This window comes from Sturnira hondurensis, unplaced genomic scaffold (assembly GCF_014824575.4).
Source record: "Sturnira hondurensis isolate 20B ecotype Veracruz unplaced genomic scaffold, ASM1482457v3 Scaffold0022766, whole genome shotgun sequence".
Lineage (NCBI taxonomy): Eukaryota > Metazoa > Chordata > Mammalia > Chiroptera > Phyllostomidae > Sturnira > Sturnira hondurensis.
In genome coordinates this window covers 1,586,785-1,604,009 of record NW_028095397.1, presented here as the reverse complement: position 1 = coordinate 1,604,009, position 17,225 = coordinate 1,586,785, and the positions used below count along the sequence as shown (strand labels likewise).

At 54.4% G+C, this 17,225-nt stretch overlaps 1 protein-coding gene across 1 annotated transcript in view; it reads right to left on the bottom strand.

The window, feature by feature from the left end:
* The window catches only part of USP53 (ubiquitin specific peptidase 53), a 35,815-nt gene extending 18,878 nt beyond the window's left edge, over nucleotides 1-16,937 (bottom strand). Inside the window, exons 1-8 of the mRNA XM_037036328.1 lie at nucleotides 16,850-16,937; nucleotides 9,470-10,087; nucleotides 6,399-6,491; nucleotides 4,600-4,734; nucleotides 2,931-3,044; nucleotides 2,771-2,853; nucleotides 1,231-1,336; nucleotides 499-645 (exon numbers count right to left, since the gene is read on the bottom strand). Coding sequence (XP_036892223.1) covers nucleotides 499-645; nucleotides 1,231-1,336; nucleotides 2,771-2,853; nucleotides 2,931-3,044; nucleotides 4,600-4,734; nucleotides 6,399-6,491; nucleotides 9,470-9,613 — 822 coding nt within the window. The 5' untranslated portion in view covers nucleotides 9,614-10,087; nucleotides 16,850-16,937. The remainder of the gene's footprint in view (nucleotides 1-498; nucleotides 646-1,230; nucleotides 1,337-2,770; nucleotides 2,854-2,930; nucleotides 3,045-4,599; nucleotides 4,735-6,398; nucleotides 6,492-9,469; nucleotides 10,088-16,849) is intronic.
* Between the last annotated feature and the right edge of the window lie 288 nt (nucleotides 16,938-17,225).

Below are 17,225 nucleotides of genomic sequence, written 5' to 3'. Positions count from 1 at the left end.
CGAGAAACGCGCACGACCGCACTGAACTCAGTTCAGCAATGTGGTGTCTCCAGCCATGCAGAGCTCACACGTTGCATACGTGAACTTACAGTGTCAGATAAATCACACATTTTCTGATAACTCCTGACTCACGTATACGAGCTACAATGATCATATCACCTAAATGACAAATCTCTAAAAGTCTAACTGTAACACAGACCGATCTGAAATATGTTAACAAGCAAAATCTTTAACCCTGACGGTCGCCGTCTGCATTCACAAGCACGTCACCACCACGCCGAGCGACGGGAGACGCAGCACGGGCTCGGGTCACACTGGCCGCCGGCCCCAGCCCGGGCCAGAGGCCTTCCAGGTAGTCTGGCTGGGCCGGCCTTCCCAGAGTCGCACCCGAACTTTCTCTCCTTCGGAGAGAGTCCAGTTCTGAGGAACCGGCGCAGTGTCGCACGTGAAACCGCATCGGGGAAACTACACCGAAAGGGCAGAGAGGGAAAGGGCTACCCCAGGGAGGTGGAGGCGCGTCGCCAGGCTCCGCACGACGTCCTCCGTCAGGTCCGACTGCTCCGAGTCCCAGACCAGGCCGATGGTGACGATCTCGGGGCAGTTCATCAGGACGCGGCGGATTTTTATTCTTTGGCCACAGTTACTCTAAAGAAAAACACAAAAGGCAAGTCTTGAAATTACTGAAGCAGACATGCCACAGGTAGCGTCTCATACAGATCGCCATATGCAGCGACAGTCTTAACATATATGGGTAATTTATTTCTTTAGCACGTTAAAATGAACTAAGGAACAATTTCTCTTACTGATTACACGGGAAGTTTATTTTAAATCAAAGTGCTTTTCTTTGGTATTTTTGTAAATTTGTTAAAACAAGAATTCAGCCTAAAAAATCAAAAACAGAACCCTTGAAATCATGAATAATATTACCTCAGAAAAGGATGATACCATTTGTAAAGTTTAAAGAAAAAAGACGAAGTTAGTTTTGTCTTTGGTCAAACGGTAAAATTTCAGAAATAAAACATCGCCACACACTGCCTTGAACCCTCCACGGCGTTGAGCCGTAGAGAAACAGTGGTGAGGTGAATGGTCGCCTGGCACAGTCCCCTAAAGGGACACTGCAAAACCGGTCCTTCAGGTCAGCCCCACGGGTCACTGACATTCGCGGAACCGTCTCTGAGGGCCATGGCAAACGACACGCAGGGCGGACCGAGGGCTCCACGCGGGACTCACGGGGCACTTCCTGTCGTCGTCGGCCGTGTTCGCCGCCTGCAGCAGCTCTGCGAACAGCTCGGGCTTACAGCGCTCGTGCCGGGCCAGCGTCCTCTCCACTTCGTTGCTGCAGAAGAAAACGAGGTCCCAGGTCCCACCGAGGCACCTAGGGACGGTCTGGGAGATCGTGCACGGAAAACACTACGTAGTCGGCACATGTATGGTCACTTGTGGCTAGCTTAAAACATGACTTTGTGCAAAAAAATCAAATGTCCATCAAGTGAAAAACCACGAAATCGGGCAGGTGGATGATGAAAAATCAGGCCAGAACAAAGTGACGGGAAGGTTACCCCGTTTACAACTATGGATGAGGTGCACGATGCTCTGTGCAAAGGTCTAAGTCCAATCACTCCTTGATCCTTGGGTCGGTACACAGCTCCCTGAGGGACCTGAGTACAAACTTGGGCCCCACCAGAACTGCAGACGGCGGGGAAGGCTCCCTCTCTGGCCCGCTGCTCCCAGAAACATGGCCCTGCTCAGCGGGAGAAGGGCCCTTTGCTGGTGAACAGGAGCCTGTGCCTCAGCCCTGCCAGGCCGACCACTTCACGGGCCTCCAGGGTGTCTGTGCCGCGTTTCACCCGACCCCCCGACTGGAGGCCCCTTGTTACATATCAGGGTGCTGAGCAGCTTTCTACTTTATTTATTTATTCAAGAGAGGGGAACAGAGGGAGAAAGAGAAGTACCAGTGTGAGAAATAAACGTCCATGGGCTGCCTGTCATATGAGCCCTGACTGGGGACGAAACCCGCAACCCAGGAATGTGCCCGGACCAAGGATCAAACTGGTGACGTTCTGCTTTGCCGACGACATTCAACTGAGCCACACGGGTCAGGGTCAGTATTGAGCATCTTTAATCCAACAAATACTTAAACATTTCCAAAAACAAATGTGACGTGAGCTCCACTACCCTCACTGGTTTCCGTTCCAGAGGCCCGGCTCTCCGTCCGTAAGGGCCCAGAGCGGGCCACACACCCGGTTCTGCGGCTTCGACAGCGCACAGCACTCGACGGCGAGGGGAGCGCCCTGGCGCTGGTGTACTCCGCCACGCTAGAGAAAACACCGAGGCTGGCGGCTCATTCGCCTGGCCACCGGAGTCGGGGGTGACCAGGCAGAGGCTGAAGTGAAAGGAAGCCAAACCTGGATGTCCGTGCTGATGGCTCTAGTTACCAGATGCCCCTTACTAACCCCATTTCTTCGTCAACAAAAGAGCGTTTTCGTTAAGGTTAAAGTGACAGTTTATGCAAAGCCTGGAACACAGTAAGCATTCAGTAGTTGATATGCAGTACCCATGAGTGCAGACAGACAGAAGTCCTGACTCACATTCCGGGCATCTCACCGCACGTATCTAGCTAACTCACGGACACCCGACTGACACAGAAGGGGCCTGTGCTGCTGAGGGCGGCCGTCAGCCAGCCCCACAGATGGCAGACACTCACACAGGTCGGGGCGTACAATATAAACGCACTACTCCATCTCGGTAAAGGTGACTTGCAGGGTCTTACCACAGGGCTGTTGTCGAAATGTAGCGCACGAACTCGGTGAAGGGCAGAGGGTCCGAGGAGGCCCCGCAGCTGCGGCACACGCACTGCGGTAAAAACAGGTGCTTAATTCACCGATCGCGGCACAAACGGGGCACCTGGGCGGGCGGGGTGAGCCGCTCACCTGCTCGTACAGGGTCATGGCGAACTTCTGGTGCGTGACGCAGCACTTGGAGGTGCACATGTCGGCGTCCCGGCTAGGCGCAATGTGGAAGTGGATCCTCTCCAAGATGTTCTCCTGGTTCAGAAACCGGGCGGCCAGTGAGTGGGGAACCTGGGAGAGGACACTTCAAAGCACAGCTCTGCAAACTTAAAACCTTCCAAAGGCTCCCTGACGTCTTAGATTAGGAACACCCTCCGTATCGTCAGCTTTCCCACTTAACCAACACTTCAAATCTTGTTGAATGGTTCACTATTTGTGGCATTAGCTTTTTAAAAAAATAACAAAAGAAACACTATAATGTAATATACGGTTGTAATAAAGATTGTTTAATCCCTTTAAAAATCAACACATGGTGGCTGACATCTGGAACTTAATATTAGAAAGCAGAGTTCCCCATGTTCCCAGAACTCTCACAATGCTGAAAGCTGTTACAGAAAAAGGCCCCCCCGGGTCCCGTGGATCATCTGTACAATGTGCACCAGTACAGTGATCAATGACCAATACCAGTGACAGCACCTGCTCTAACAGCCTCACTCCAGGAGCGAAATCTGGAACAGACTTCAAGTGAAAGCTCGGATTTGTCATGCAAATCAGTAAGGGGCATTTATTTCTTCAAACAACAACTCTCCTTTCTATCAGGGCTGAGCCAATGGCTCCTTTTAACCTGCCCACTTCCTCCTCCTCCGCCCCAGCCCTTTGAGAAGGCACAGTGGTTTAAGCCGGGACAGTCTTGAACTATCCTGTCCTATTCCGCTGCGTTTCATTCAAGCGAAGTGAGCTGTTAACTTCAGTGTGGTGCCCAACGTGCTTGCCCATACTTCACGCGCTGGGTCAGCTCTAAAGCGAAGTGTGAGAAGCCGCTTCCCCACTGTGGGTGCTATTCCAGACGCTTCACCCAGCACCGGGAGGGCGGCACTCTTCCAGCAGCCTCACGCCTGCCGCAGGGACGCTCGGGTGCTCACGAGGACCCATCACTACACGTGTGCCGATGCGCATGCTCCTGACTGAGTCTGAAACGCTGCGCGTGGGTCTGCACGAGAGCAAAGACTGTACTCCCTGCATGGAGCCATCGCCCTAGGAGGGAGGGCGCGGCCCCGAAGGTCAGACAGGGTCTGGACAGGAGTCACAGAGCCCCCTCCCTGAGGAGCAAGCACCGTGGGAAGGTGAAAACACTGGGGGGAGGGGTGCAGGTGAAGGGACTCTGGGCAGCAGGCCTGACCTGGGGGCGTGGGGACAGGAGAACAGTCAGACGAGGAAACCCGCACAGGGTTCTGAGGCGAGAACTGGCAGGATTTGCCGGCTACGTGCAAGACTACAGCAGAGTCGGCTGCATCTTAAGCACCTGCGGCACCGAAACATTTTGTGTTCTGCCCGGTGTGCACACACACCAGCCCAGTAAGGGTGGGGGCGGGGCAGGATCCCAGCCTAAGTGACACTATTTAACTGAATAAAGCTTTTCGCTCCCATAAATACATTTTAAAACATTCTAACACTCCATAAAACTTGGCACAGCACAGAGGTCCGCCAGTACAAGGGCCAGGCCCCGCCCAGCAGTCTGGCCCGCCTCCCCGCACCCCGCGCCCCGCAGCCCCAGGCACCGGTGGAGGGCTGCGGGCATATCCCTCCTTACGAAGCATTCGGCGGCATCGTCCATGAGGCCCAGCTGGAACCTGTGCTCGTCCCTGAAGCTCTCGGCCAGCGCACGCCGCACGTTGTCCGAGGGCAGGGCCTTCTCCCGGCTGTGCCGGAACTGGGCAAACATCACCTGCAAAGCCACCAGCGTGGCCGTGAGCTCCGCATCCACAGTGTCACGGCCACACTCGCAAACGAACACCAGTCCTGCTTGCTGCCCTAGATTTCCACCCACGGGCCAAGTGCCGGAATGGCCAGCCCAGCCTCTACAGCACAGGCCGGGCGCCGAGTGCTGTCCCGCTGGGCAGGCCTGAGTGAGGCCTGCTTTTAACCAGGCCCAGCTGATCCTGATGCAGGCCTTGGGCAGTTCTGAGATAAGCTGCTTTGAATCTGAAAGAGTGCCCTAGCGATTAAAATTAGGTCAACCCAAAATGAACATCTAATCACAGGACAAACAGTAGGAACTTGGCAGGCCCAAAACGCGTCGATGTCATCTCAGTTCCGCCGCGTCAATGAGCTGCTAGCACAGACCTCCTCCCCGCTCCGCCCGCCCTCGTGCCCCTTTATTCTCAGCCCGGGAGGCACAGACAGGCCCCACAGCCTGCCCAGGGCAACAGGCAGGCCCTCTGCTCCACTCAACACAGCCCCGACACCCCCCCACTAGGGAAAGGCCTAGAAGAAGCCCCCGTGACATGGGCTCTGCTTCCGGCTTTTTATTCCTCCATGACAAAAACCCCCAACACTCACTCACTAAAAACAAGTCTTCCTCAGAGCACAGACTGCCCTGTCGGGGGGACAGCCACCTGGGCCGCACTCGGGGTCCCTGGTGACAGTGTGCCGGGACCTGGGCTCATCTGGGGGCCGCTCACTGCCATCCAGCAGCTGCCGGTCTGCCCGCCGGCCAGGACCTCAGGGCCAGCCTGGCTTCCTCGCCAGATGGCACCACTGCTGGGGTGACCGCTGGACCAACGGAGCCAGATGGGGGCTCCAGCACCTTTTCTGGGAGGCTCCCCTCACACCTGCAGCCCCAGGGCCGCCACACCACGCTGGGTGGAAACGAGTCAGGGAGGCCAGCCACACTCACGGACCCGGCGGGCTCCCCGGTCACGGGAAGAGCACAGAGGCTCTGCAGACGCAGTAACTGCCAGGACGCACCTCCCCCAAGCCCAGCACCCGCCCCCGCCCCCCCGCCTCACTCACCAGGCCGCTCGGCCTGGTTTCCCAGACAGCATCACCCCGTGCCCACCTGGGGCCTCTGCCTGCCCGGACGCTCCGCCCACTCAGCTACCCCGGCCACTCACCCTGTCGATGTCGCCCTCAGTGAGGCGCCCCTCCTCAGCTCTGTCCCCCCCCCCACTGCTGCTTCTCCCGCAGTCACTAGCATCTGATGTACTTTCCATTTGCCTACTTATCACCATCTCCTCCCCTGGAAGAACATAAGCGCCATGAAACAAGTTTTTATCAGTGTTGTTCACTGCTGTTTCCTTAGTAACCAGAATTCAGTAGTAGCTCAAACAAACGTGTTAAAATACTTTCAAAATAATACAAAAGGTAATGTTGCTAACAATCGTGTACCATCTAGAATATTAACTGTCCTTATACAAAGGTGGAAAATTAAGACAGGAACCCGAAGAAGCCGTACTTGACGAATTCACCTCCAAAACTACAAATCACTGGACAGTGAACTCTCATCACAAACAAGATGATGGAATACATCCCACACGTCACACACGCCATCGGGCAGAATTAAATCCCTGGAGAAATGACATGAGCCTCCCAGAGCCAGCACGGGGTTACCTTCAGCGCACAGAATATGCAGGCCTCCCCCTGGCAGACGTGCCCGGTCAGCGCCCGCAGGCTCCTTCGGAAGATGTCCAGCTGCCACAGCACCTGGAACACAGTGGGTGTGGGGAGAGGTGCACAGTGAGGCTCTGCTCACAGAGATGGGAGACCAGCACGGCCTTCCAGCCGCAGGAGGCTACTGACGCGTCCACCCCCGGGCGTGAGCAGACACGCACGGCCCAGAGCGAGGCGGCAGGGCCCGTGCGGGCGCGCGCAGCCAGGGCGCCTCCAGCAGATGGTGCTGCGTGACTCCTACCGATGCACACGTGAACACGGGACAGACAGGCAGCACGACACACACTCCCCTCAGGCAAGGGTGCCCCAGGGGTGGGGGTGGGGGCTGGGGTGCTGACTGGGGGGCTTGGCAGGGGCACGGGAGAGGCAGCGACTGGACACTGTGGGGGAACTGGAATTCGGAGAGCCGGGCTGCAGCCAACAGGGGCCGGTCAGCACAGGGCGAGCGAGAAGCAAGGGTGAGCAGAGGCTGGTGGCCCCGGAAGGAGAGCAGCTGGGGCTGGGCCGGGGCTGCAGCTGGGGAGGGGCAGCAGTTACAGCGAGCCTGAGGGACAGACATCGGTGAGGGCGGGAACTACAAAAGGGCACAGTGAAGGAACGGCCCGAGTGTTTCTGATGCACTCACACAGTCATCATTTTCTACTACAAGGCAAAAGCAAGATAAACGAGCAAGACTGTCACGGTTTAAGTAAGTCAGCCTGCCACTTAAAGTCACTGCGAGGAGTCTGCAGCCTCTGCCGCAGGGACCCCTGGCTGCCTTGCGGGCTCCTGCCTGGATGGAGCGCCGCGAGATGGCCCCGAGAGCCAAGAGCAGCGCCCAGCACAGCTGGCGGGCACGGATGCCCAATGCCCTCTGCTGCTGGAGCTGCCATCCCGGCCACTGCGCACCAAGGGGCCCCTCCCCGGGGACGGGAGTCAGGGGAGCACGGCCCAGGTTTCCAAGTGTGGCCGTAACTATAAGCCGCCTCTCACCAAGCCCGACACACAACACGGGGAACGCAGTGCGGAAGCGCACCATCACCGAGCTGCTGACGCCGGTGAGAGGGAGGAGAGGACGGGCTGCGAGCATGGGGATGGGACGGCAGGGTCTTTCCTGAGAGACCACCCTGCTAGAAGGAAGAGGGGCAAAACCTTACAAACACTGAAAGAGAAATACTGTCAACACAGACACCCTCGGTGGAAGAAAGCATCTTTCGAACACAGAATGCACCCTGGCTTGGTGGCTCTCTTGCTTGGAGTGGCGTCCTGCACACCAAAAGGTTGCGGGTTGGATCCCAGGTCAGGGCGCGTATGGGAGGCAACCCATCAGTGTTTCTTTCTCTTTCTCTCTCTTCCTCTCTCAGCATATTCTTGGGTGAGGATTAAAATTAAATAAACAGCCCTGGCTGGTGTAGCTCAGTGGATTGAGCACAAGCCTGCAAACCACACGATCACGGTTCGATTCCCACTTAGGGCACATGCCTGGGTTGCGGGCCAGTTCCCAGCAGGGGATTTACGAGAGGCAACCACACATTGATACTTCTTCTCTCCTTCTCTCCTTCCCTTCCCCTCTAAAGATAAATAAATAAATAAAATTTTTAAAAAAGATTTAAAAAAATTAAATAAACGAGCAAACACGACTAAATCGGTTTTTGTCCAGACCCCCATAAGCTGAAAGAACTCATCGCCAACAGCCGTGCTACAAGAATGGCTGTGACAGCCCCCCCCTGCAAGAGCAAGGGGCCCAGAGGCAGAGGGGCCTACACAGAGAAGTGCTGGGCACCCTTGACACAATGCCACTGAGAAGGGCAAACGACCTGCCTGGTGACGGTCAGTGCAGTGGCCATTTTAAAAAGGACATTCCCATGGGAACACAACTCCGTGTCCTTCCCCACGCGCACGTCCTGACACAGACCTCGCCCTTGTGATGCTGTGCTTTCCGCTTCTGTCTCCCTAAGTGACCCACACCACTCTGGCCCGCAGCCTGCGCCCCTCTGCAGCAGAGGCTCCCAGGCCACAGGGGGACGAGGGTCCCGTGTCCCGTGTCACTCAGCGAGCATCTTCCTGCCCGTCTGGCAGCACCGGATGCAGTGAGGCCTCCAGCCCAGGGAGACCCTGATGCCATGCGGGCGTCCAGATGTGAACAAGCGTCCACACCTCCCCAGCACACCGGCCCCTCGTTCCTGGGATGTCCCCGACAGAAGGCGACTGAGAGTGCACGTCCAGGCCGGCAGTCTGGGCATGCGCTGTGCTCCCTTCACCCAGGAGTTCGCCAACCAGCCCTGTCTCCCGACTCTCAGGTCTCAGGAGCGAAGACGCACTGGAACATCCGTGCAGACTGATGTGTCTGAAATAAATTCTTCCAAGGTATATTCTAGGGTTCACAGAATACTCCCCAACATTCTAAGTCTGCCGCATCTTTAGCAGCGGTTGGAAGGACACAGGGTCCAACAAACCTGGAACCGGTGAGCTAGGCTGGGCCAGACGTGAGAGAGGACACGTAGCTGAGGCAGAAACGGGGCTGCTGCTTGTTAATCACAGGGGTCTCAGCGGGGGCTGAAGCGGACGGAGGAACCTTCAGCGTAAGGAAGTCCGGGCTCCCGGCCACAGTCCGCAGGGCAGAGGGCGGGAAGTGGGGTGCTGAGGCCGGACGCCCGCATTCTCCTTTCACCCCAAGAGCTTGCTCCTCCTTACACTGTCTGCAGGGAGTCCCCCGGATTTCCTTTGTTAAAAAGTATGTGCTGGGAGGGGACAGACTAGCTGATTCAAAACAAGATTACTTTACATATTCTACTAAGTTATCACTATAAATCAAAAGATATTTTTATATCATACTAATTGTTAGCAAAAAGAAACAATTCCATTTGCTATAACCAAAACGCCCAGCCACAGTATTTTCCCACCATTAAAAGTGATCATAAAAACTCATTCCAGTCAATAATAGCTTCATTCTTAGCTTACGAGTTAAAGAAACACCGACAAAGAATTTCCTGAAAAGCACCCGCTAAGCCTGCGAGAGCCCCTGGACTCACCTGCACGGCGCTATTGAGGAAGCAGCTGTTCTGCCCCGGCTCGTTCAGCAGGCCTACGGTGGGCGCCAAGGACAGCACGCTGCCGGGCTGGTACGCCCGCGCCAGGCTGCTGCCCGGCTTCCGCAGGAACCTCACCCAGGCCATGCCCGCGCAGCGGCGTCCGCATGAAAGCCCGCCGCTCTAGACCGCCGCGGCGTCTCGGCCCACGCGGACGGGGTCTCCACCTGCCCGCTCAAGCGCACTGCAGGGCACCATGACGACAAAAGCCGCCAAGTCCGCACCGTCCCCAACGCCGTCAGTTTCCAGGACTTCGTCGTGTGAGAACAGGGTACAGGAACGTCAGGTTTGGAAAAGTGAAAAGGAAGGCCATTTGAAACACAGCCTTAAAGACTATTGTGTGTTAAATTTTAAGAGAGATTTGTATAGATTAAAATGAAAAAGATGTTTCCAAACTGCTACAAGTAACGTCGATGAGTAAATTGTTTCTTTCAAGCACAAGTCATTTGTCTTGGTGGCCTCTGGCCTGACCCGGTCTTTCCGCAAGAAGGAAGGCTGTCTCTCCAGTGACGCCGTCAAAGGTGACTCCGTGCTTCACATCCGTGTGACCCCGAAGCAACTCTACAACGAAGAAACACGTTTAAATAAAGGGAAAGGCTAATCAAGAAACCCTCCTCTACTCTTTGAACAAAAATACCGAATATATATTTAAAATGTTGACTATGTAATCATAAAAGGATTAGAGTTAGTGTTCTAAAATACGAAAATGAAAGCACGGTTTGTCATTAAAAACATTCAAATGTCACTGTAACATCAAACACTGCAGAAAGCAAGCTGACAGGTGTTGGCAACTGTCACAGAAAAGGTGAAGGGACGAACAGGTGCCGACTTCCAGGAATAAAAGAGGTCACGAGGCAGCAACAGCACAGGGCATGTGATCAATAGCAGCGTAACAACAACATCCCGATAATATTGCAACAACACAGGACCGGCAGGGCCGGTCACTGCAGCTAAACCAGGCAAACAAAGCAGCTTCTCCCAGACGCCGCTTCCTTTCCACAGGTCCCGGGTTTTGATCCATCCAGACAGAGGGTGCCCGTATGGCCACCGACAAAAGCCTGGGTCCCTCAGAAGCCTCCTGGTGGGCACATTTCCATGTCACCACAATGCGATGCTGGAGCAGCAGCCTGTCCCAAATGAATCCACTGGGAGGAACTACTAGAACTCTGTGCCTGGTTTCCACCAAACCTCCCCCCACGACCCTTCGTTCGCTGACGGCTTCATGGCCTTTCTCTGTCTGTCATGCAGCAGGGCAGTGAGTCCAACGACACTCCCAGACAAGGCCAGGCGAGGGGAGGGGTCAGGAGACACCACCGACACAGGGACCCAGAGCTACTTTGTTTCTGTCAGGCCGGCAACACTTACAAGTGACCCCCTGGGGCGGGGGAGATGGAGCCCCGCACTTTCCTTTCTCCTTGACTAGCATGAAATGTAATGATACTCTCCCTACCCTGTGGCTAGATTGTAGCAACCTGGCAACAAACTATTAAAATTAAAAGCAAACACGCTTCAATCTAAACACAAAAACAAACAAAAAACCCAAAAGCCAATACTGACAATCTACGCCCCTAAAACAAGAGCACCTTCCTGAGATGTATCGGGCAGGCGCAGTGAGACAGGAAGGAAACAAAACCAGTGTCCACACACAGGAACGTAACAGTGGGACGCTTTTAGAGACAAAGGCAAAAGGCAGAAACGTAGTAAGATCCCCTTTTGGTGAAACAGCAGGTGTGAAAATACAGATCTCTCTCTCTATGAGCACCTGAGCAAGGGGCGGTATGTGTGTGTAATTGAAATGGGGTCGGACAATGAAGCTAGAAAGCACGCACGGGGAAAAATCCCTATTATCTGGGGTTCCCACGACTCCCCCACAGGTCCTCAAACGTGCTAGCATGGCTCACTGGCTGGACTTCGGGTTTATTAGGAAAGGACGACACCCGAGCACAGCCCGCTGCAAGAGAGGCACGGGGCGAGAGGTGAGGGGCGAGGGGCAAGGGGTGAGGGTGTGGGGAGGGCAGGGCGTCCAGACACGCGCCCTCACACACCCCCACCCCTGTGTGTTCCCCACCCCAGACCCACGGGCCCTTAGCGACTGACTCAGTGCCCTTCACCTGCCCCTCCCTGGAGGTGGAGGAGGCTGAAGTCCACTTCTGGAACTCACATGCCAGTTTCCCTGGCAACCAGCCCCACATGAGGCTGCCCAGGAGCCTGGCACAGGTCACCTCATCCCCACACTAGAAACACACATCATTCCCCAAGACTCCAAGGGGTTCGGAAGCTGTGGGATGGGAAACGGGGCCACACCCGCCCATCACCTCACCCCTAGCGAGTCTCCCTGCACTTTCTCCACTCCGGCGCCTGCGCCTTCAGCTACAGTGCTCTCACTGAACACACCATGCGAAACCACGCAAAACCCGGCTCGGAGGCCTCTGCCCAGCACTCCTCTGCCTGAAGTGCACTTGTCCTTGACACCCACACGGCTTCTCCCCAGGTCCCTGCGTGGTGCTTTGCTTGAGAATCAGCCTCTAAAAGAGGCCCACACTTATCTAGACTGAAGCTCGGCACCGTCTCCACCCCCCACTCGCCTGGCTGCTCCGCCCTCATTTCTCCCTGCGTCCATTCTGCACCAGCTACACACCGTACAACTGACTGTGCGCACTATCGTGTCTTCTCCCCATCCTCGGGGCACGTGAGGTGAGTCCTGGCGTCTGGAATGGGGCACAGTCCGTGGTAGGTCCTGGCCGAATGCTTCCTGAACAGAAACTCTGGCAATGAAGCGAAACCTCGTGAACACACCCTGTGAAGTCAACGTTCCTACCAGAGATGACCCTAGCACTCAGGGTCCAGGACTGACCTGTCCATCTGGCAGTGAGGTCCAGGTCAGTGTGGACTGCCACAGAGGCTGGGCGATCTTGGCCCACGCAGCAGCCCCACAGAGGAGGAAGGCCGTTCCAGGGCCCAAACAGCCAGCTCCTCTGTAAACGGTGTCTGCTGGGGGCAGAGAGGGGCCGGGTTCAGTGTGCAGCTGAGGGGGTGCGGGGGAGCGGAGGAGCTGAAGTAAAGGGTGTCTGCTGGGTTCCAGCGGCCGACTGGATGGAGCGCACGCGCCGACGCTGCCTCGGGACTCCCCGGTCGTTTCTCCCACCTCGGTCAGCGCAGCTCTGGACTCAGCTCCTGAACCACTAACGCAGGTCCCAGCCCCACCACAGTCGCCACTTATGAAGAAAGGGAACCCTGGAGTTACGGTAAGAGTCACAAACCATGCGTGAGTAAGACCCTAACACACCCGACACCGAGCAGCACTGGGTCCCAGCCAGCCAGCTGCGACGATGGCAGCGGCACTACCATCGGTGTCAGGGCATCTTCAACAACACAAGCAAACACTTGAGTCAACTGAGCAAGCGTGTGAGGTGACATTTTTCTCCCACTTGCCACCCTTCTGCAGCCCCTCCAGCCTGTGTCCCGGGCTCCACTTCAGCCTCCTCCAGACTCAGTGGGGTCGGATAAACTGCACACCGCAACATCGATGTCTAAATTTTTAAATTTGTTAGTAAGTCATTCTTCGTAGAAAATAAGCATTTTCATGTATAGAGCTACATATACACTAAGAAAACGTAACGTGCGGGAAATTCTCATTTACGAAACACTGTCTGGGAGTGCTTCACTTCACAGCTGGATTTAAACATCCACGTGCAAACTAGACCAGAGGGAGAACAGAGCTAAAACCCCAGAAACTCACGGCGGCGACTGACACGGGCACGCAAGCAACAGGAAGGTTCAATCCAGAGAAAGTCATCGCACGACAGCCCTTCCCCCATCACAGGGGTGGATGTCTGAAGCTGCGGACAGTAGCGAACCCCACGTCTACTAAGATTTTTCCTATACATGCTCACCTCGGATAAAGTTTAACTGGTCAGTCAGGCACTGTGAAAGACAACTAGTAACAGAGAAGTTATAAAGTGCAAGAAACATTGTGTGAATGTGCCTGGCTCTCTCCCTCGGCAAACTGGCACAACTGTGGTCCTCCTTCACAATTTCACGGGAACAGATTCCTTCCCACTGCAGATCTGGCAACCTCAGCACACAAAGGCAAGGAAGTTCACCTCTCACGCAGAGGAAGCCCCTGCAGCACTTCCAGCTTTGGTGCGTCCGCCCTGCCCGCACCGCTGCTCTCCTGCTTTGGGGCCGTTGCTGAGCAAACTGAGGGCAATTCGCACACGAGCACTGTGGTCCCAGGACAGTGGGTGCAACACCCCGGGCAGCGGCTAAGTGACCGATTGGCTGCAAGGGACACCTGCAGTGTGGGGATGCAGAACAAGAGGTGGAGTCACTCTGGCTGGGACAGTGACAGACATCACCTCGCGCAATGTCGGGCTGCTCAGCACCAGGCACGACAAAAACTCACGAACTGTTCATTTCTGGACTTTCCCATCTACTGTTTTCGGGCTGAGGATGACCATGGGTAACTGAAAGGGGAAAAGCAAAAGCTGCAGATAAGGGGGGACTAGTACCTGCAAAGCTTTTCAGAAACATCACTACAAACATCCTTAATGATGATTTAAAGTCATAAATAAGATGAAGATTCATCCGGCCACAAAAAAAGTAACGAGAGCACCCAACATGCCCCTGGACATCGCTGTCACCATACCGGGTCCCTGAGGACACTCCCGCTGCTGCATCGCTGACCCTGGGGTGGCGGGGGTGCGCCCGCCACCCAGTGCTCTCCTGACACTTCAGACATTGGGTGCATGCCACCATCTCTGGGTGCCCTTAGCTACTCAGTCCTCCTGTTACCCAACCCAATACAAACCCTCACAGATAAATGTGCGAAGTTCGGGGGCCCCCAGTGTTTCTGGGTGCGCCCTCGGGGACTTCGGCAGCTTGAAGCAGCCTGTTTGTCAATGACATTACTATTCCTTTGGCTCTGACCACAGGTGAGGGTTCTAATCCTGGAGCCCAGTTTAAGAACTCCTGAGGGAAGATATGGGTTAACTTGGAAAAAGCAAAGAACAGATACTTTTTGCCTAAATGTTCTATATATGTCAAATTCCTCCTGTTAAAAATAAAATGTGTAATAACTCGCCAAGTTTAGGATTTTATATGGCTATTTAAAGTTTAAGTGACCTTGGAATTTCTCCTCTGTGGTTGCACAGGCTGCGCCTGCTCCTTGCCCCCACCACATGTGTATTCTGCAACACAGAACTTTCTCAAATCATCGCCTCTGTGCAAAACTAATAATAACACACTCACCCTACATGTGTGTCTTTACCGATTTCCAGCTGGCTCTGCAGAGATGACAAAAATTAGCACACCCCTCCCTTCAGCCAAGGGCTGCTGGGCAACACCAGGCTGCACTGGTGGCCTCTCGGCCCCGGCGCACCCAGCACACACTGTCCAAAATACGTCCAGACACAGCACGCGAGCTGCCGCACTGCAGGCTGTCTTTGGGGTCTATAATTAAGAAACACCTTATAGTTAAAGCTGTCAAATAACAACATCTGCTAAGTATTTTAGTAACTAAATGTCTCTGTAGCATAGCTTCATCTACCACTTTATAGATTTCAGACATATTTTTGGAAAATTGTAGGGTAAAGCAATGTCTTCGGTAGACTGGTAGGTAAGTGAATCCGAAACAGTCCCTGCAGGCAAAATAACTCTGATTTTGACTTTTAAATGTGTACGTCACCTTAAAATAGATCGGAATTTTCACAGTTTAAGTCTTTGTCCTGCTAAAACAGACTTCTAAACCATGATTCCAAATTTGCATTTCTTAACACAAATTCAAGCTTTGTATGCTACACAGTTTAAAATAAACATTTGACACTAATATAAAAGATCTTGAATCACAGTACATACCAAAAATCATAAGAGTTTTGTGATTTTCTTTTCTTTTTCTTTAGGGAAAAATAGGTAGAAAAGGGGGCTTCTCCCTCACTAAAATAGCTATCTTTTTAAAAACTACTTTTAATATATTCTAGAGAAAGTAATGTTAATAGAGTGCCTACTAGTACCAAGTTCTATAAACAATTTATGATCTCCATACATTTATAAAATATTTTTCTCAAAAAGTAGTAGAGAAAAAGAAAGGTCTATCCGTGGGCACTTGTTTTTTACACTATAGGAAAGAATACACACAGCTACCAGTGAGTTTAATTGGTGAACAAATTCAAATAAATCACTTCCATGGTTTATGAGCAGTAACCATGAATGACCCTGGTCAAATTGTCCAAACAACTAGTTTTAAAATCCTCTAAAATGTAAAACAAAAACAAAAAGAACTTGTTTTTTCAGGCTATAATTAACTCCTATCAACAGTGAGTTAGTCTACTTGGAATTCTTATGACAATGGCAGATAAATCACATATTACTTTTGCAAAGTAAGTTTTGTGTGTGTGTAATTTCTCTTTAACAGGAGGACCTTTGCCTAGACCATCATCGTGGAACTTTAAAAAATAGAAAAAAAGCTAATAAGTATCAACTTAGCCAAAAGTTCATTTCAATCAGAATGTTGTGTAAGATGACTACTCTTCTTAAATACTGAGAATTAGCAACGCTTTTCTTTAGAGACCAGAACTAAAAGTGAATCAGAGCCTCATCACAAAGAACTTCCTAAGTTTACTGGTAAACATCTCTCAAAGCACAGCCTTGAAAATTCCTTTAAAAAAAAAAAAGACCTGGGTTGGGTTTTTTCCCCAGATAAAGCAACTTTTGGCAAACCCTGCTGCGTGACACAGAGCCTTGCAGCGCATTCTGCAAGCCTTAATCAGACCGCGCTGATAAAGAAAACTTGTAGCGGGATAACCAACTCTCCGACCGCGCGCAGAGTGCAGGCTCCGGGACCCTCCCGCGGACACCTGTGCAGGTACTTCCTGTTCTGCGACGTCCTTTAAAACAGTAGGGTAAACGTCCCATTCGTGAAAGTTTAAAAGCTAAACATTAACTTGGTATGCGACTCCTACCACCCAGCCAACACTGGCCCAAAGCTGCTCACGGATCCCGTCACCTGTGGTCTCCAACGAGGGCCGCAGAGCCGGGCGGACCCCTTTGAGAGCCGCTCCGGGGCCGTGCCCGGGGCGGCGGGCGGGCGCCCGCATCCACCGCCCGGAGCGCCCCCGAGGGACTCAGGTCCTCTCCCGCCACCCGCCCGCGAACCCAGCAGCGCCACCTCCGCGACCCGGTCGGCGCGGCCCCTCCGGCCCGGCCAGAAACGCGGGAGTTGGGGGGCGCGCGGGGTCGCGGGGCTGGAGCCGGGGTGTCCCAGGCGGGCCCGCGGGAGACGCGGGTCGCCGGGTCTCCATCCAGGGAGCAGTTCCGGCGACTTACCTGCGCTCGGCCCGGCCTCCCCCACGGGGCTCCCTCCCGCTGGCCCGGCGCCGCCTCACGCCGACACCAGGCTGACACGCCGGCCGCCGCCACCACGGTCCCTGAAGCGCGCGGGGAACTGGAGCGCAGGCTGCCGGACTCCGCCGCCCAGAGCACGACCCCGCGCACGGAGCATGCGCACACGCCGACACCCCCGGGGCCTGTCCGGGCAGTGACACCTGCGATCAACAGGTCCCGCCAGCCCCGCCCCTCTGCGCCACGCGCTCGCCCCGCCCCCGGATGGCTCCGCCCCCACCCGCCCCAGATGACCCCGCCCCGCCCGGAGTTCCCGGGTGTGGACCTGCCGGGCGGTATTCCCGCGGGGGTTGGATGGGCG